This window comes from Anopheles maculipalpis, chromosome 3RL, assembly GCF_943734695.1.
Source record: "Anopheles maculipalpis chromosome 3RL, idAnoMacuDA_375_x, whole genome shotgun sequence".
Lineage (NCBI taxonomy): Eukaryota > Metazoa > Arthropoda > Insecta > Diptera > Culicidae > Anopheles > Anopheles maculipalpis.
In genome coordinates this window covers 76,690,312-76,711,127 of record NC_064872.1, presented here as the reverse complement: position 1 = coordinate 76,711,127, position 20,816 = coordinate 76,690,312, and the positions used below count along the sequence as shown (strand labels likewise).

At 43.2% G+C, this 20,816-nt stretch overlaps 2 protein-coding genes across 2 annotated transcripts in view; both read right to left on the bottom strand.

The window, feature by feature from the left end:
• Positions 1-18,247, bottom strand: part of LOC126561329 (uncharacterized) — a 202,890-nt gene extending 184,643 nt beyond the window's left edge. The window contains exon 1 of the mRNA XM_050217403.1: positions 18,003-18,247. Within this exon, the coding sequence (XP_050073360.1) occupies positions 18,003-18,134 (132 nt within the window). The 5' untranslated portion in view covers positions 18,135-18,247. The remainder of the gene's footprint in view (positions 1-18,002) is intronic.
• The window catches only part of LOC126561997 (esterase B1-like), a 474,259-nt gene that overhangs the window by 97,222 nt on the left and 356,221 nt on the right, over positions 1-20,816 (bottom strand). The gene's annotated exons all lie outside the window — the stretch shown is intronic.

Sequence of the window (20,816 nt, the reverse complement as noted above, 5' to 3'; positions counted from 1 at the left end):
CGACGCAACAGAAGCGCCAGAAGCGCCACCAATATTGGCTCCCTTAGTGGGGCTATGTCAGTCAGCCAGGGAACGGAACAGCAGCAGACGCACGCTTTCAAACAAAAGCCTCTGTAAATGGTGCGCCCAAACAAAATAGTACGACATGAATCATCTTCAGTAAGAGACAGGCTTTTGGTGCGTTTTTCGAGATAAAATGATTTTTGTATTTTTGTTTGCGGGAAATTTACGTTTGATATCTCGTGAGATAGCTGACTGTTTGCTGTTGGCAAAACAGTGAAAATGGGAATGATGCAGAGGTCTATTCATTCGTCGGTGACGAGTTCGTTACGCAGTAATGCGACGTAATATTGTCTCTTCACGCAATCTTTATGCAAATGTTCCACCAAATTTTCTCAAAAATTAAGTGTTGTTCTGTTTGCTTATCTCAGTTTTATTTTTTCAGCAAAATTTTTTCTTAGTTTTTTGCTTATGTAATGCTGTTTGTATTAAACTAATGAACAAAATTTATATGGCCTTTCTTGTCATCATCTTATGAGAGGCGTTAATCTCCTCCTCCTCTTACAAATTTTGATCATTTTCTATTTACGCCAGTCAATCTTGACATGGCAAGACCAGGGTTCAAATCCAATCTGTATCGTTCCCCCTGTGAGGAATAACTATTCAACTAAAAGGTATCAAAATAAGTCTAGTTAACTCATTAGATGATAAGCATGCCTTACCTAAAGAAGAAAGTAAGACAAGTCACCCCGACAGCCAGTAGGATGCACATAAGGATCAAGCTGAATATTGTGTTACATCGTGCAGCTTGACGAGCCAGAAGCTTCAAGATAGTCAAGTGACAGTTAGTGTCCTGGCGAAGGCAGCAATTTAGTTTAGAAAACTCAAATCCTTGGGCCATAAAATTATCTGCTTTACCTCTGTTTCAAGTGCAAACGTGAAAATTTGATTATTGATGCTAGGTTGATTACAAAAAAAAATTGTTTTTGAGCATTGTAATACCTATAGTATTGTTGACGTAAAATTGAAACCCCAAGATCAAACCTGCTATTCTCGAGAAACCTAACACCGTTCAAAAAGAAGTCCTCCTCAAGTGTAAATCATCTCTACATTCCAATTTCAGAAAACATCTTTCGTCCGTCTACCCAAAGCGTCCGTAACTTGCACTTTCAAGCATTACATTGACCAATGTTTGCCCTTCAAGTTCCAGCAATGCCTCTCCCTCCCAGAGCCACAGAATCCATTCGTTGCACTTTCACTAACCCTTCCGGCGATATTTTCGGTCCCAGCTATCCCGCACACCCTAATGCACCAACGGGCAAGGGCTTGCACGCCCTGTTAGCTCCCTAACCCTTCATTCGCGTCCACTGTTAAGTGGATGGTCAACTGACCGTTTTTTATTTTTTTGTTTCGCTGTTGCTGCCTAATTACTGACACGAAGCTCGAACCAAACCCACAATAGTGACGCGGCGTCGAGAAACACCGACGATTGGTAATGTTCTGTAGGACAATTGCTTTATACAACAGCAAGCTACATGTACTTTCTTCCGCTGTCATCACGCGAATGACACCATAACTTCTCTCGGAAGTTTTTAGAAAGAAGGAGAAAAGTACTCAACCCGTAGAAACAAAACAGCCACACTCAATCCCCCAAAAGGTGAGAAAGTACCGTAAAACTGTAAACACAACCGATGGGTGATGGGTTTTCGGGGAGGATAAACCTTCGGGATTGGAGTGATTTTGGGGTAGCTAAACAATTTACGTGTTTGTATGTTTTAGATGTGCTTTTTTTGTGTTTTACCGGTTCCGCTCATTTCAGCTGCACAGTCCAGTTTTCTCGAATGGTAAAACAAGACCGAAAACATTGTTTTGCTTTCTTTCCCCATCAACCCATCCGTCGTAAATCAGGGAGTTGCACTTTCGAAAGCAATTAGCCCTAGCATTGTACCGATGACGGGCCGTTTATTGTCGGCGCAGGCATTTCAACACCCAACACGGGGATGCTGCAAATATGACTTACTAAAGAATGTATGTCCGAAGATGTTGGCGTCATAAAACTTGGAGCGCCCGACAGCCCGTTGGATAATGTTGAGAATGAAATCGAAAGTTTGCCGTTGTGTGGATGGCTCGCTAATGAAGATGATCCGGGATAAACCAGAAAACAAAAGCGAACCATAAAGTGCACCTACTGGTTCGTATAAGGGCGTGAATGATCGTTATGGTTATGGATCGAGTGATGTATTACAATTTCATAAGACCATCATAATCATCCTCGGTAGGAGGGTGGGCGTTTTTTATTCGTGGAAAAGCAAGAAAAAAAGTGGCATGTTAAAGGTTATCCTGATGTCGACCTGGGTGGTACACATGGGATTATGTTTTTAATTGTTTTATAAACATTTAAACAGGGTAATTGATGGTTTATCACATGATTAACTGATCAATTATAAGAGTATTTTTAACTGCTATCAATTGTGTAAAGAGCAATGCTATCAATAAATTTCAATCAACAATAATTAATGGTTACTTCTTAAATAATAATCAATTTATTGTGATAATGGTTGTTTGTAATTGAGTACACTATAAAACAAAATCTTTGATTATAACAAAACACTCCAAATAAGATTATTTTAAGCCAATACACTGAATGTGAAACTCCGGATGAACATTGAAATGAATTTTTCTAAACGATTAACATGCTGTCAAAGCTTTAAACATCACTTTTTTTTTTCTTTTCAAATATTATCAACCGTTGCATGTCCATGTCGATATTTCGAAGCTGAGACTGTATCGTACCTTTAAAGTCCCGTTAGTCACATACGCCTCTGAGACATGGACCCTATCCAAAACAGACGAAGCCCGCTTAGTCGCGTTCGATAGGAAGATGATCAGAAGGAGGTCCTTTTAGGCCGTCCACACGGACAGAGGAAGCGTGGTAGGCCCAAATTGAGGTTGGAGGATGGCGTGGAATCATCCGCCATCAAGGCCGGGATAACGGATTGGCGAACGACGGCGCGGGAACGTGAGCGGTTCCGGATTTTGCTGCGGCAGGCCAAGATCGCAAAGCGATTGTAGCGCCTGATAAGTAAGTAAGTAAGTAACTAAGTTGCATGTCTTCAAGTAAGTCTTGTTAATATAATCACGTGCCCTACAAACTACAATTACCATTCATTCATACAAGCAAACAAGCTGAATCAATTCGTAACTCCTGCACAACAAAAAAAGCCAATTCCGTTGTTTATGCAAAATTAATTGACTTGACAGGGTGTTTGCATAAAAGCCACCAGATTCCTGCATCGGCCCTCTCTTGACGACCGTAACGGATATACGATTTGCTTGCACGTCTACAGCAGCTGAAGCAGCAGCAACAAAACGAGTGACAAATGTTTGTCAATAAATTAAACATCTTGTTAGAAATGCGCAAAGCGCTCACATCAACCACAAGGAATGTGGTAAGAGCGGGCCGCGGATTGTCTGTTGCGCCATACCACGCTACCATCAAATTGATTATCACCGATACGAGCGGACGTCGACATTTATCTTTATCACTTCACCGGACGCTCTCGACCGATGTTCTCGCCTTCATCTTCAAAAAGATGGCGATGGTCGTTCGGACGGTCGGCACGGACAATCCATTTTGTGTGCGAGAGAAAAGCTGTTCTACCGGGTTGCCGTTTTTCCATCACCAGGCTAACAAGAAATTAATCCACCTGTTCTGGCGAGGAATGCGCATCAATGGTAGTAACCTAGGAAGGTTGGTGAGGGTGCAACATATTAGTTTAAGATATTACGCTAGCTGTAGGCATCAAATTAAATTTCTTCATAACGATTGCGAGTGACCGATTTTTTCTTTCAAGGACAAAACTACATACAAGATGCAGTTGATCATTTTTCACCTACACCCTGGTTCTGCACAGTGTTTACATTCCGCGAACAACAGGTTTAGCGAGAAAGCGCACGAGGACAAGTTTCACACAACTGAACACATTTTTCAGCGCACATCACATGCTTGCTTGGCTTCACGCGTCTCATAAAAAAGTTCTTCCAGGCAAATCGATGATAAATAGTGCGAACAAGATAATGTGCAGGTCCGTTTATTGCTTAAGTGTACGGTGTAACTACAACATCGTCGATACAGTGCAAATAATACGGAACAGTTACTCTGCACGGAGAAATGCCTCAACGTTAACTAACAAGCCGCATAAAACACGTTTTCAATTATCTCGTGCACAAATTTCCGCTATCACATAACGCATCCAATAATCATTAACACGAAACATATGCACAGGAAAGGTTTAGAAGTCTCTAGGCAAAGCAACAACAAAAAAACCCACAAAACACACACACACGTTGCGTCGCAATGCCACTTGTCGCATAATAAACTCGATGTCAATTTATTTCACACCAGGAAAATGCAATCGAAAGGAAGCCTCCGAGCAAAAAACGGCACGTGAAACGATTACTAGCACTCCAGCGCCGTGGAGAAGGCATTATAAATACTCCAGACGCATACACGCCACAGTACGCGTCCACAGATTGACCTCCACCATTTGAACTGCGTGTCGTGTCGATCGAGTCCCGTGCCTCGCTGCTAACGACACGAAGGAAAAGTGTGCTCACCTGCTGCTGCTGCTGCTGCTGCTACCGCCAGGAGCATGACGGAAGGTGCGAAACTTCGATATCCCGCGTGGATTGCCAATCAAATGTCGATAATTTGCGACCGACCGGCGACGACGATTCCGCGCACGACGATAAATGAAGCAATCTCATCGAATCACAGTCGCGGCACTCGTTCACTTTCAGTGGTAGACGCGTGATGATTAATCAAATCACCCTTCTAAATTGACGCATTTTTTTTAAGATGTGAACTATTGTTTAACATGCTAACATCATTGACAAATTAAATATTCCACTCATTTGTCTAGCGACAGTCATCGGTCATCGACGAGGGCCCTCCTTTTTCCTACCAGCAGCAAAGACAAATCTGATGTGTTGATCGGTTGTAATGTGTTTATTTGTTTAGGTTCGTTTTTTCTTTGTGCCTATCTGCTTTCTGTTCCTTTTCTATCCAAAACTCAGCTCCATCGCTCAGCACGTTAGGAAACATACGATTTGCAGGTCCAACGAGCTGAAGATCCCGCATGTTTCGCTCTTTAAAACCGATCCTGCCGTGCAGGAACGAGAAACAAGACACCCAGCGGTAACGGTAGTAGCGAATGGCAGCTTAACCAGCACACCAGCTTGGCCGATTGTTGCCATTTGGTTTTGTACCTCCCAGTTTTTGCGCCCTGTCTTACAAACCAAAAAACAGGCTGGTGGATGTTATTATTCAGCATAAACAAAACATCGCTTACAGCTCCCCTGCCGATGGTTCCTTCCTTCCCGGTGGTAAAATGATCTAATCAAAATAATTGTGTGCAATTCATAATGCATCATCGTGTTGCATGCTGGTTGCAAATTTACCGCACTCATTCGTGAGGCGCAAAAAATGGGCTTAAAAAACACGGATGAGCGTGGCAAACTGTTCGGTTCGGTCGCCTGCAGGAATGCGCGATACTGAGAGGAAGCACACACAGGCATAAAGTTCCGCCTTGATCCGCTGAACGATGATGGCGGTTTGATTGGCTCATTATGCGATCCGGTTTGGTGGTTTCGGTGGAACGGTTGTTTGTTGCAAACTTCACTATCCCAACAAGAGTGCATATGCGAGTGCACGTACGATCGTCGATCGTCTCCCGCACAGGAAGAATGGCTGACACGCACCTGTGTTCGTCGTTGGTGGCACAGCTGAATTAGCACATAATTCGCCGGCCATAAACGTTATTCTTGCAGTGGGTACGGAAAATATTAAAAGTAGCATTGGGAAAATCGGGTCTGTGCTTCCACAAAGGGTTTGGTAATGTGAGATCACTGCGAGGAAACTCGATTATCAAGTTATTGATTTAAGTTTGTCGAATTATTGTTCAATCATTTTTATCGTGTGAAATTTTTGAAGGATGAGTGAGAGTTTACCAGGAGTGTATTGATATTTTCTGATACTTTATTGCCGTTGTTAATGAATGCTACACTAAAACAGATAATAAGGCATAAGTTAAAATCAATTAGATTTTTGTATTTGCTATTATTATAAGCACAACGCATTAATTTGCTGGGCACAACAAGATCCTTAACACAACAGGGCACATCCTTAACACAACAGGTTCCAAAATAGTATCTCGGCACATTTCTAGGTACTACTCATACTTCCCTTGGACTGCAAAGAATCGTGTAAAAAACTCCAAAAAAAATTGAACAACGAGAACTCTACAACTTAGATTTTCCTTGCTAGATGGGGGCTTTTTGACCATGAGGTAGTATTCTAGGACCATCCGACGAAGAGACCCTATAGCCGAAGGAGCTCCTAGGGGGACGAAATATCTTGATAGACGAGATCTATTGTAAAGCAAGGCTCTTTGGACGACGAATCTTCCAACTCAGAGTGTCAAAGCCGGTCCACACGGAGCGCTACACTCTCAAGTCAGAGAGAAACCATTGTATCTTTACAGTACGAGATTGTGCACCTTCGAACAATACACTTGACATATTTATCTTTTTATCATAATCTGATTCATCGCTTAAGTTAATTGGCAGTGGCTACAAATTGTACCATATATTTGAAGACTAATGGAAGAATCTGTGACCGACGACTAAAATTATTTTAACATCCGTGAAGGTAAATTTCAAAAGGACCAACAATCCAATAAAATAGCTCAAATAATCAAAGGTTATATGCTTACAGACATGACCAAATATCTTGCAGAAGACGCAATATACGTGTGAGAAACATTGTTTTATTGAGCTATCTTAAGGACTTGTTTGCTTAACCTTCCAGCAAGAGCCCAAGTTAATGCACACATTTATTTCGATTACTAGTATGGGAAAACTAACTACACTAAATGCTTGCCTTCTTTCATTGAAACCAATTATCCACGTTAGCTCTGATGACTTCGATCACCCAAGCTGCTACGCCTCTTTGCATATTCCCACATCCTGTGCTCCTTTTACCGACCAACAAGTTTGACAGCCTATCTAAACTAATGTCAAACAAATAGCCGATTTGTCGTTCTCGACGCCGTCTCTGGGGCGTGCGGCAATAGAGTACACAGAGCCACTAACAAATGTCACTAAATGATCGGGCGCAGTAACCACTAAGCACGCGACAGTGAGACGATCCTTTTCCCAGGCAAATCTTGCCAACTTCACCCATTGCAACAAACCGGGAGTCAACACGCAATAATCTAATCACTGCACCCTATCCGCACGTATCCGGCTCGCTCGACTCACAAACTGGCGGCAACCTACACACGGGACACGGTTTGCAACTCCGACAATGTTGCCCCCGCCCCGGATGGGGAAAAAACGATGTCCTCGTGTGCAATCGAGTGCCCAAGTTGATACACCTTCCGCTGCCGCACACAAAACCGTTCCGCCGTCTGCAACTACATTCGTTCACTGTCAACGGGTGCTAATTTCTTCATTTATATCAACAAGCCCCGTCCGTCGTTCGGTCTTTCACTTCGGCCGCCGTGGGTTGCCGGTAAAGATGGCATTATTTAAGTGCGGTGCACAAAATCGCTAAATAAAACATGCAATACGGCGTTGCCGCACAAAAGCCGGCCTCTTCTCTTCTTGGTGTGCGGGTCGATCCCGTACATTAATCATTTTCGTGCCGGTGTAACGTTTTGTACCCTTTTGGGATGGTATCGATGCGAAACAATGTTGTTCTGTGTTTGTGTCTGCGTCGGGATGTGATGGTGCTTTTGCTGCCCATTTCTTTGCGTGCTGTTCCTTTTCGCAAGGATCATTCTTGTCAGCCTGTCAGTATAATGATAGGTCCTTAAAGGCTTCGGTTGCGTTTGAAGAAGCAGTAGTTTGTAGCTCAAATGTTAATGTGATCATTGAGGAACGAAACCTTAGCTGGCAGATGCTAAAAAGACTACTCAGAGAGAGCGAAAATTGTACACAAACTTCCTAAGCATAGACCACACGCATAATTAATGGAAAAATGAACGGGCTGATTTACATAATGGAACATAAAATTACGTGTGTATATAAAAAATTACAAACTTCAGAACATATAATAAGCTGACGAAAGCAAAGCCTGTAACGGATATCCAAACGGATAAATTTACTATAGTCAGTAGTTAACTTAAACAATTACTTTAATCATAATTATTAATATCTATTATCCTATTTGAATTCTAACGTTAGAAGAGAAAACAGAATATACCAAAAGTTACAAAAGAAAGAAAGTAAACGATAAATATGATCTAGTTTTAAGCCAAACTTCTGTTTCAACAAAAACTGATTGATTATTTCTCCAACTAGACTCAAGTACACCACAACAATGTTCGATGCACGCGGACAAATACATACACACACATTACACGAACCAACCGGGTGGCCAATTATCGTCACCCGTGCGAGACAATTAGCGTCATCCTGGAGTCGTTTTAGCCACAAAACGCATCACAGATCCATTGCATGGGTAAGTGTAATTTTGGAACTCCCTTAAATCGCTCGAACCAATTCCGGCCGATTTGGGCCTGTCCCCGTTGGGTGGTACTCGGTGTAGCAAAAAGCAAAACAGCACCGGAGCACATTGGACTTTAATTTTTGTAGCTGATTGACGGTAGGTATAATTTTTTCGCTGCACCGAATTCGACCATTCGAATGTAGTTTAAAGGCTACCTTTAGCGCATACATAATTATTGTTCTTCCGAACCGAAGCAGATAGAGAGTGAGATCGTAAATAATCGTTCCGTTCTCGAGACGAGGTCACTAAAGCACATTATAGTGCAGTTCTTTTGTCGATATTACGGAGGAATAAAAGCAAACAAAAAATCGAAGCTTGTTTGTCTGTTTGTATGAAATGGAAAGCTACTTCTTTTGCACCCTCGAGGTACATACAATTTGGTTCCATCGTTTTCCATTTCGGTCACCGTTTTTGTTTGTGGAGTATTTTCGGACGATACTCTAACACAACGAATCAACAGATAGAGATGAGCTTTCAGCATTGCATACTGAAACGAAAGACTTATAAGCGACGAACCCGCTCTTTTAGCCAAATTAGTTTGCCTTACAGCGCAGGAATCTTTACCTGCTAACGGCCAAGCAAAACAGTGAACAAATAAAGAAGCAAATAAAATCATACCCATCTAAAGCGACAATAATTAATCAAACTTAATGACGATGCTATTGTCTTTCGCCCTAATTACATTTTGATTCTTTAACGATCTCAGCCAGCCTGTTGCGTCTCGAAAGTCGACTAATAGTTTTATAATGTGCTTTGCTTGTGAAAATGCAGTATTTTGGATTAGTATGCATGAGTTCAATGCACTGTATTCTTCCATCTCTTTGTGGTGGGATTGTTTTTTAAATGCACAGCTGATTGAAAGATCTGTTTCACCACTGATCAAAGATTTCGTTATCGTTTCAGCTGAATCCTACACATCACATCTACCTGTTGGGTTGAACATGGTTAGCAAAAATCATAATACATACCACATCTCATACTCATCTCCTGCCCAGCTGCTTACATGTGTTTAAATTGGACAAATTATGCACTTGTGACGCATGTGGCAGACGTCTTTGTGGCAGATGAATAACGCTTCTTTGAAGCTGGTTTCTCGTGCGAGGATTAATTGTTCCCTCAACACACTGTGCTTGAAAGTTTGACTAATTACTACCTCCCATTGCCCTGACATTTACGTGATTAATGGTGACCCTATCAATGAGATAATAATGAAGTTCCTTCTGCTGCCGTTGCTGCATCGTGCGAAGCGGCACAATCAAGCGAAGTATCACATTATGCCATAACAACATAAAGGCGGTAACATCCTGATAATGTGACGAAAGAATGCGCTCGATATCGTCCGGGCCAGCGTGCACACACAATGTGATGTGAGTAGCTTCATCCCTAATATGGAAATGCGTAGTTCTATGCTTCGGCTAATGAGACCAGCGGACGGTTTCGTTTGTGGAGCATCCTGATGTAAGCGTACATCTTACAGCTCGTTTTCTTTTTAGAAAGAATGCATTTTAATGGGTGTAACTTTGAAATCATCATTAGTCCATAGCTATTTTTAAACGAAATCTGTAAAAAAAGAATGAACTTTCACCACAGACATTAAAGATAACATTTATTTCGCACTCAAGTCTCACGTAGTGCTCTACTCATTGCTTACCTTACCTTCACACCCACCGGCAAGATAAGGCAATTCATATGCAAAAGCACGAGGAACAGTAACAAAATGACTGCAGCTTTACTTCTTCTTGTTGCTACTCTCAAGCTACCACGCGTGACCAATGTCAGGGGCAAGTGCATGTGCACGTTCATGCAGAATGCGTCTGGCAGCATCCATGCAGGTAGGTTGCCCGACTCGACATCGCCTGTCCCGACCGGTTTCGGCCAAATCAATCTGGGAAGCAATTCATCATCGAATGCATTTAACCTCGTCGCCAATGTGTAATTACCAGCGCTGAAGACTATAAATTAATGCTACATAGGAGTTTGGCCGCTGGGAGCAAGAAAAGGGATTATTAAGAAAGATCCCAAAGAACACGATGCACTGTCGCATCTTGGTGAAGCATCAGTTCGTTTTTTCTTACCTAAAAAGGAAGTTTTCTACAACACGCAATGCTCAAATTATTTGTGCAAATTTTGCATTTCAATAAAGCATTCTAAAACCTTCTTTAAAAGCCTTTATTTATTTACATTTGATTATTACGGTCCAGTGCCGCATTGTCTTTAAAAGCCTTTAAAAGTATTACTTTTTTACCATCACAAATAATATTTTTGATTACACAGCTTACACGTTGAAATGGAATGTTATGGAAACATAAAACAAAATAATCTGTTTTATACAATCTTAATGAAGTTCATAAATTCTTGCAGACGTTACTACGGGTAAGCTCTCAATAATAAAATAAAAAAAAACTCAATTTAATAGTTCCCGGTCAGCAAGCACACCCAGCGCGCTCGATTAAATTTTGTCAATAAATAAAGCTCGAAAGTAGCGCATCAACCCCGGTGGCGTTCCGCCCGATCGAAACAATGAACATAAATCATACATTTATTGTAATTTAAACGCGTGCGAACTACGCGCAAAGGCTGACCACAACGGGGAAAAAGCGTTATTGACCGATTGCTCGCTATATCGGTTCCAGCTAAACGATCGTGACCAAGGGAAAACTGATGGAACGGCTGGTTGCTGTAGCTTGGTTTGTGATTTTGCGAGCTGTATTTTTATGCTTCTTCTCTTCGTTTAGCAATTTGCGCAGCCAGTGGCTTGACCCGACGGATTGCGCGTTGATCGCCCCCAATCACAGCTTAACGATGTGTGCGCTATAGGATCGAACACTTGGCCAGCCAGGCAACAAAACTCTTGTCCCAAAATCGTACCTAAGGCACGCGGCCCATAAAAGCGCACAGATATTTGGGAGAGAGAGAGAAAAGGAGAAGTCCTAAGACAGTGGAGTTAACCTTTTGTGTGTACCGCAGCGAACCGGCCAAATAATTTCGTTAACTTATTGTTGACATAATTTACCTTGTAGACCTGTAATTTTGTTGCTACAAACAATCGGAGGTCTTTCCCTCCCCGTCGACGGAAGTGGCGGATAGGATTGTCCGAGAGAGAAATGGTGCGACATGAAAGCGAGCAAAGGAAGGAATGTGTACGGTGGGAACTACGCCCAACTACCCGTGCTCGCTCGCTGTTCATCGGATGTTGAATTTCTCGGTTCGATCGATTCCTTGGGTAAGAAAAGGCTCATAAATTCATTCTGACCCACAAAAATGGGACTCTCGGAAGAGTCCGGAGAGAAAACCGGGCAAGCAACGGGTTCGAAATCTGAACCGAACTACACGATTTTATGTGGCCTAATCGAGGAAGCCACTAGAACCAGCCAAAAGTTGGTGTCTTCAAGTCAGCTTGTTATTTTGTCCCGGTCACACATACTCTTTTCTCTTTTCTTAAAGTGCCATCGGTGGGTCAGAATTCGACCGACGATCAAATTGTGGAAAGATTTATCGATCAATAAAAAGCCAATCAGCCAGCTCGGAGAGAAGTGCAGGGAAGCTGAAGCCAGAGAAAACATCCACAGCACAGGGAGGCCACATGGTTGTGGTTTCATTGAGCACGTCAGATTTCTCTACCAAGTCGAAGGTATTATTTAAATCTCACACAAGAAGAAGCATCGGCACACGATCCGTTTGAACCCTTCGCCCGGGTTGAACAGGGGTGCGCCCAGTGCGCCTTGGGTCAAGTCAGAACAAACGCTTTAATGAGCTCGACCATCTATTAAAATGACCCAATTCTATGTTTTTTCTACGGTCCCTGTGATCCTTCGCAACCGTGTGCCCGCTCATTTCCGACAGCATAATCAAAAGCTGACACCCAAGCTCACTGGCTAGAACACAATCATCCCATTCAGGCGAATAAAACACCGCTGGAAGTGTGAAGTTTAGAATGAAGTTGAAAAATAAAAGCAATCCTCCGATGCCCGACGCGGACCAACATCAAATAAAACGCTTCCCCCAAATTCTAGACACTGGCGGTGCGGGAAAGATCCGTTAAAGGTGAGAACGATCATTAATGAAAATTATCCCTCTAATCGACCACACACATACTCGGAGCGAGTCGGGTCTATACTTAAGTGTGGCCCCCACGTTCCCCGGTGTTGGTTGTCGCTGTCGAACTTCAAACGCCTGCAAAGGTGAGAGACGGATGACTATGCTTGTTATTAAAATTATCTTCTCTTGTATGACATTTCCCGGCATGGCTGAATCCTGCCAAGAACGGACCGTACAACGCTCGAAAGAAAAAAGGGCCAGCATAAACCAGCGCGCTGTTCTTGACATTTCCTTCAATGCTTCAATTTTCTTCCCTAAGGCAACGCACCTCACCAATGATAATCATACCTTGTGTCTGTGTTAGTTTTTTTGGTCGCTCACATCTTCCGGACGGATGTACGGTGTATGATCCTCGGGCACTGTCGGACAGGTTGTTGGTTGTCTAGCAAGCTAGAATTTATGTTATCTCTTCCTCCTGCTTAATGTTTGGTTGTCTTAGCGCGTTGTCTTGCGATTACGGGCGCCTCACTACGCGTTGATCGCGCGCGTGCGGTAAATTACTTCGATGATATGTTAATGTAATGTATGGATATACACAAACAGAAAAACAATTCATGAGTAATAGAAGAGCCTCCTACAAAAAGAAAACTCTTAGCTTTTGGGGTTCCAATCAGCAATGTGTCGGAATAGTGATATAAGCCTAAATATAAATATAAGCCGTGCGACATGAAGAATTATATTAGGATTTTAGAGCGGAAGCTGGCCGAAACGGAACCATGTAGTTGGATAGTCAGTCCACACTACGGGGGAACAGTCTGGATGGGATTTGTACCTCGGTCCTGCCGTTTGCGCACCGCTGTCGCATTCACCACCGGGCGGCCGTGCTTTATGTATCGGAGATCAATTTTAATGTTCCACCAGTTTGTCGCTAAGTGGCTAACATTTTGAGAAGCAAAATTACCTTTCATAACCTTCTGTTTTGTGCACCTTTCTTTTATTTTTGTGATACTTTTGCTTCTGCGATCATTTTTAAGCTTTTACCTTTTGGCGACAGTTTGGGAAATACATTCTACGAAAGTAAACGATCATCCTTTCCACCAAATTCGCAGGACATCCTTTCCATTTTATGTCGTGGTAATTCTTCATTTTAGCACGCACCTTGCACCTCAAACAATCTCAACAACCCAACAGTAGCTACCATGCTAATCGAATCAAACACCTGTCCATCGATTGTAACGTGCTGACTATGGCCGGTGGTAGTAATAAATTTCTCCATCACGATCACGAACCACTCACTCACCCGTGAATGGTGAGATGCTGCACTTTCCCGTTGACACTCTTCTTTACGACGACATTGCTCAAATTGCACAGTGACAAATAGCTTTCCTCATACGATCACAACACTGCATAAAAAAGAACTGCAGTACAAAAGCAAAAGTTGCCTCTGTTCACAATCTCTTCGGGAACAAATTAACTGGCCAAAGATAGATTTGGTCGATTCCAATTCGTGATTCCATCTAGGGAACAGAGTGTTGCGTGCTTCTTTATGTTGTATTCCTCTCCAAAGGATTAAACGATCCCTATCACAAAACGTATAAATAACACTTGCTACGGTGCAAATAATAATTATCATTAATTTATCGATACCTTCTGCTCGATCGTGTGTGTGCTCATCCCGTATCCAAGTCCCGCGGCAGACGCTTATCTAACGCACACCGTCGCTTATCGCACTCGCATCATGTGTGACAAAATGCCACTCAGTCCTGAGCCACGCAGGGGAAGTCATAGACGATTGCATTACTTCCCCCTTGTCGGGAGTACATCGCGCGTGCGGACGCGGATGAGTTATGGAGCGAGTGGATGTTTAGCGGATTTACCACGCTCGATAACTGCTCGTCGACGTCGACGAAGATCGTGAAGCTTTGCCTCAATCGATCAATAAATAAATACCCTATCTGTTGTTGGGGTTAAGCCAATGGCAATCTCTAGCCACGTTTGTACAACTACCTCGAAGGTGCCTCCATAATTGTGTCTCCCCTTTTTTACGGCTAATCCTACCAACTAAGCCCTCGGCAAACACGAACGGCAAACGTTTCCGCTATTCAGCAGGATGAATCTCAAACCGAAGATACATGCGCATCTCGCTCATTTATTTGCGTTTTTTCCCATACAACTTTCAGACTCAAATAAAAAAATAAACCGAAACTATCTAAACGACAGGTGTGAAATGACTCAATTAAACAACAGTTATGGTAATTATTTTATTTCCTACAGACTACAGGTTTGTCCCTTTCTGCCGATCGATTGCCGGACGCGAGTCTTCAGGTCACCGAGCTCGGTGCAACTTTGCAGCTTGCGAATGCACCAACAACACCAAGGAGAGAAAAGAAGTGACACATTCAATCCCGACAGTTCCGCTTTCCGCCCAACCGCCAAGGCCCAACCAAGGAAAGGGAAAAACGAGGTCGAACAATTTGCCACAGTGCGCATATGAGGTTGATTTGTCATGGTAACGCTATTGCCGGTGACAAATTGTGTCTGCAGTCTAGTCGGTTTGTGTGTTGCATCGGACGCGAGCGCATAGAAAAAGCCGCGATGAGTAGGAAGTGTTTGGGACTAATAAAATAGTTCACGACAAGTCAGTGGGCTAATGCGGACAAGCGGCCACGAGGTCAAAAGACAGGTGAGCGCAATCAACGCTTTACGCTTCATTACAGCTAACAGCCTGTAAGTGAAACCGCGACTACGTAAATGGTCAACATTTTCTGAAGGATTGAGTGTGACACGAAGAAAAAGAGTAACTTATTCACAAATTCCCAACAGCTATCAGCCATACGGATTTGTAAAGTATTCTATGTTTTCCCTTCCATTGAAACGGACAATGCAAAACTGAACAACGCAAAATGCCAACTGAGTTGTTAAATTTTATCGACAAGTTTTACCCCGCACTTTCCGATTCGTGTTTGCAGCAACGTCCACCCAAAATGCCACAAGGAAGATCAAAGGTTCAGCGACGTTCCCAGAATTTTGCCCTCCCGATCATCGGTGGTTCATCACCAGCGGATCAGCGTACTTTTGTCAAACGGATCAAGCAACAATAGGCTGTGGCCATACCGCAGCATCGCTACAGAACAATGTGCGCGCAGTTTCGAGCCTCCTAAGCATCGAACCGCGGCATTGCGCGGCGTCCACATAAATGATGACACCATTGTTTTTGGGCGGGAGAAGCAACCGATCGCATCGCGATATCTCGGTGTGCATCGGTGCATTCAGACTGCCCCAAATGGCAGTCAGGCTAATGTGCAATCGACCGACCGATGACCGATGATAGCTGCTGCTAATGCGGACGCGGAGTGCTGTGGCAGCAGTCTTCTTCAGGGTGTTTCTGGTCAAAAATTTAACAACACAAAGATGCGGATCGTTGAACTTCGGGCAGCCAAAAAAAAGAAGGGAATTCCTATGTTTTTTTTTTATATGTTCGAAACACACTCACGAACAACTAACCTGAGAGTTACCAGAATTACCAGATCTTGGGCAGAGCCGCTGCCACGACCGAACACAAACGAGAGCCGAGCAAACGAATAATGCTGCTATTATTTGCATAAATGCAGCAAAGACGACGAGTCAACATGCGCATGTTATCAGGCGACAAAAAGGCCACACACTTCCGTTCCCTTTCTTCCGCTGTCCAACGGATTGGCACCACACACAGTGAGGGATGATGAATCGTGGCGTGGTTTTTCGGAGGATGTTAGTGTGACGAGCTACGGCTGATGATTCGTTCCGCTTATCTGCCAAGCATATCTTGGACGACCTGTGCAAATATACAAACTACAACAGCATACGCACCGTACGGTCGCGTCGTATCCAAAGGTTCATTAATCTTAGCGGTCGTACGAACGGGAGGAAACGGAGGCATCATCGTTCTTATGCTTGACGAGCGCCGAGAAAAGGGAGAAGAATCAAGAAGGAAAGTCATCCTTATGCCATCTTCAAGCAAGTGATGAAACATAATGCAACAGCTACAACAGGCACGAGACATGAGCGTATGTTGGGCCAATAAATAGAGCCTAAAAGCATGCTGTTTTGAAGACGATGAACTTTCTTCTCGACTCTCCTGGATAGAATGTCTCAAATTGGTTTGACGTGGAAAAGGTGTGATAAGAAAACTTTCATTCATAAGAAACAAACAAACGAAAAACTTACAAAGGCATGTTGAGATTTTAAGCTATAAAAATCTAAATTATTAAGTCAGACATCTGAGGAAGGTGGCTCGCAGGAAACAGCCGGTGCACAAAGAGAAAAACAAACAGTACAGTGCTTCGATGCGAAAGGATAGGAGCTTAGCTACTTCAAACAATATTGTTCTTTACGCTAAACAACATCTTATACATTTTTCTAAAACATATATGAAACCTTTTGCTGCAGGACAGCAATAATCATAACCTTGTATTGGGCAACTCTAAGTCTGTAGCAAATTAAGGCAAGAAGCCAGGAAAGGGTACAACAAAATCGTCTAAAATTAACTTATTTACTATGATTTAAACGAGGACAATACGGCACTAAACCGTCATAATCAATTGTAAATAAATAAATGATTTAAACGAGAAATTTGTATAAAACTATTGATTGCAATTTACCGCTTGTATTTCCATAATTCCATGAAATATAGAAATTTGTTTTTGACACAAAAAACATTGAAAAATCATTAAAATATTTAATTTAACACCACTTTCAGCAAGTGCAAAAAGAAAATCGTTTTGTACAACCAGTTTCGAGCAAAAAACAAATTAAAGACATTGTTCCGAATGACCATATTGATTGGAAAATGTCTCCGCACGGAATGCGCCTTTGCCGTCTATTAGCTAGCAATCCAGCCCAGCCTGGGAGATTCACATAAAATTCTTGTTCCACTCGGCTAAACCGCTAATGAGGACCCCATTTCCTTCTCATGCTACTTTACGATACGTTCGCTCGTTTCGATCAAACAGACGATCGCCTGAAAAAAACCCACGACCGTGCCTAAAGGCGATTTCGCTATCACCAAGCACACCGACCTATGCTGCGTACGATTTGGAACCATGACTTCCCGCCGATATCGTCCATATCGATATCTCTATATGAACTAGTTTCGGGGTGAAATACCAGCCCCAGCAGTGGTGTGACGGTCGAGATCTGGCCTATTTCTCTACCGTTCTGTCGGAGAGCGTGTGAGAGCGATCTGAATTATGCAAATTACATAACCCACATACGCCTAGGCCGGAGGAAAAACTAACCCACCGTGAACAACTTCCCTTTGCTGAGGTTTCCCTTGCTCTCTCTCTCTCTCTCTCTCTCTCTCTCTCTCTCTCTCTCTCTCTCTTTCCATTCTTCAACAAACTACCGAACTTACCTTGCCCCGTTGATAAGCGCATCGAAGCTCCCGTACGATATCGGTGGCCGGACGCAGAAAGTCGCCCTCGAATCGCTCCAGATCGCCATGGAACGTGCAGACGAGCAAATCGCGCGCCTGTCGGATCAGCATCGGACGCGTGTGGTCCGCGTAGTCCGGATATAGTGGCCCCAGGTAATGGTCGATCAGACTCTCGATGCTACTGCTGCTACCGCCATGCGCCGATGATAAACAGTCGCCCAACTGCATCTGAAACGAAATATCGATCACAAAGTCTTTGAGTATGGTATGAAATGCAACAACAAGACAAAAAAAAACCGGACCCAACTTGCCGAAGGGCATAATGTGGGCTCGGCTCGGTAGAATAAATAAACTCAACCCCATCAACTCCATCATTTATCACGGTCAGGACAAATAAGTGAGGCGCGTCTTCGGTTCGGGCCGGTTTAAAATTTATATGCACGCGGGAGAAGTTTTACAGTGCATCCTGCATTTGCCCGGTAAGAGTTTGAAGGAAAAGCAACGCATCTTCGAACAGCGGACACGCCACACCACTGATACATTAAAGTGTCATCGAACTCGGATCGCAAACACAAATCACAGCCTGGCGGGTTCTTTTACTTAGAGAGCGAGAGATAAAGAGAGGAACAGGCAATTGAACTGAAATCAATTTCATGTCATGTCGAGTGGCGCTCCTCCGATCGCGAGCGGTTTGCAAACGGAACGGGATCAGTTTTATTGCCGATATTACTCGACACCACATGTGTGCACCTTCGCCGGTGGTCCGAGGAATTGATCCGGTGGAACGGTGCCTTACTTCGGGGAGTAGGTATGTTTTTGTTGAAGTAGATGTGTGTATGTGTGCAGTTAAAAAAAGAATTTTAGCACTGGCCCTTCGCGGTCTCTTTGCATTCCACATTTTACACAATGAGTCACACCCCGTTTCAGACGAGGTTTTAAGAAAATGCTAGAATTAGATCGTTCGAATGATGAACTCAGCAATTGACTATATAAGAGCAATTCATTTAGGAGAGCTCTACTCCTAAACAATCATAGGAAGTCCTACACATCCAGAAAAAAAGCCGAAATAATATGTTAAAGAATAAGAATGTTTCAAGCATACTAGATAGTTTGACCCGGTTTCAGAACTACGCCACAACACTCCGAGATGTACAAGCACTTTGAAGTGTATGCAGAAGAGTCTTCTTTTATCTATGCTGTCTTACGAAATTCGATGAGACTAGTTATCATCAGCATCATTCGTACGCTTGCCGCCGAGTTATAAATAAATAATTGATCTGATATTTGACTAAGACAAAACAGATGTCTTTTCAATTTCCATTTGGACGGTTAGCTTTGATAGAAGATACAAGATTAATGTCACATATTCTTCTCCTTCTTGGTGGGGCATGAGTTTGGCATCCTCATCACGTGCCTCTGCCCACGTATCCTTCCAGCTTTGATTACCGTCAGGATATCAGCACCGACAGACAGCTCAGCTAGCTCGTGGTTTATTCTCCTTCGCCACACGCCCTGTTGGTACACACTGCCAAAGATAGTCCTTAGCACCCGCTGTTCGAAAATGGCGAGTGCATTGGCGTCCTCCGTCAGCATAGTCCAGGACTCGTACCCGTAGAGGACTACCGGACGTATGGTAAATCGTGCATTTCGTGTGTTGTTGGAGTCTTCTGGATCACAGGAGTTTGTGGAGTCCATAGTAGGCACGATTTCCTTGAACAATGCGCCTTCGGATTTCGCTGCTTACGTTGTTGTCCGAAGTTACGATCGTATCAAGGAAGCAGAACACCTCTTCCATCTAGAGATTGTCATCGTCAACTGATACTCTGCTTCCGAGTTGGGCACCGGACGATCAAACAAGAAGACCGGAAAAGGAATCTTGAATTCCAGTCTGATAAGTTCTGTCAAAAATAAAATATCTTAAGCAAGCCATTTCATTCTTTGGAAGCTAATGATTTGGATTAACATATTTATCACGTCGCATAAACGCATACAAAGCGTGTGACTCGTTCGCAGACACATAAAGGCATCCAAGCCGTAATTTTATTATTGAACACCATTTTTCGGCCACGTAGAAAATTCATCCAAACCAGAAAGAGACAAATCGAAGTCGAAAGCAAAACAAATGTCTGTTAAGTTTATCTTCTACAGGTCAACATATCATCATGGTTCCCACCAAAACGTAACAACTTCCTTTCTCCGGAAGAAACCAAAAAAAAAACCTCAAAACTGTCATCGAAATCGATTAAGATAAAGTCACAATTTATTTTCACCTCCATTCTTGTTCTATTCTTTACGAACGCAAGCAGTGAAGATATGAACGCGCTCGCTCGATTATCTTTACCGACCAACCAATAATACTCACACAAGCTATAAATTAAACCTTTCCCGATATCGGTGCCCTTTCGTTTCTGTGGCCACGCAAGACCATCACTTCCGTTCCGGTATTCGACCGACCGGTAACCTCAACGCGCCAATTCGTTTACCTGCCCCGTTGATAACCTTTTTAGCGAATCTTTTGGCACACGCAGCGAGCGTGCGTGAGAAATTGGCCACAAAATCTGCGTCTCGCGTGTTTTCGCGTGTGCCGGTCGTGGTCAACACATTTATCGGTTTCACAGCCCGATTGGATTTTCGGACAGGGGGCGTTTTTGAGGGTAGAACACCATTTTTAGAATCATTACGAACGCACAACCCACAATAGTTGTAAGAAGAACGGGATGAGGGATGAGTTTCCTTTCCGAATTCCCGTTACTGAAACCGTACGGCGAATTTAAAAAAAAAACAGACCGAGTT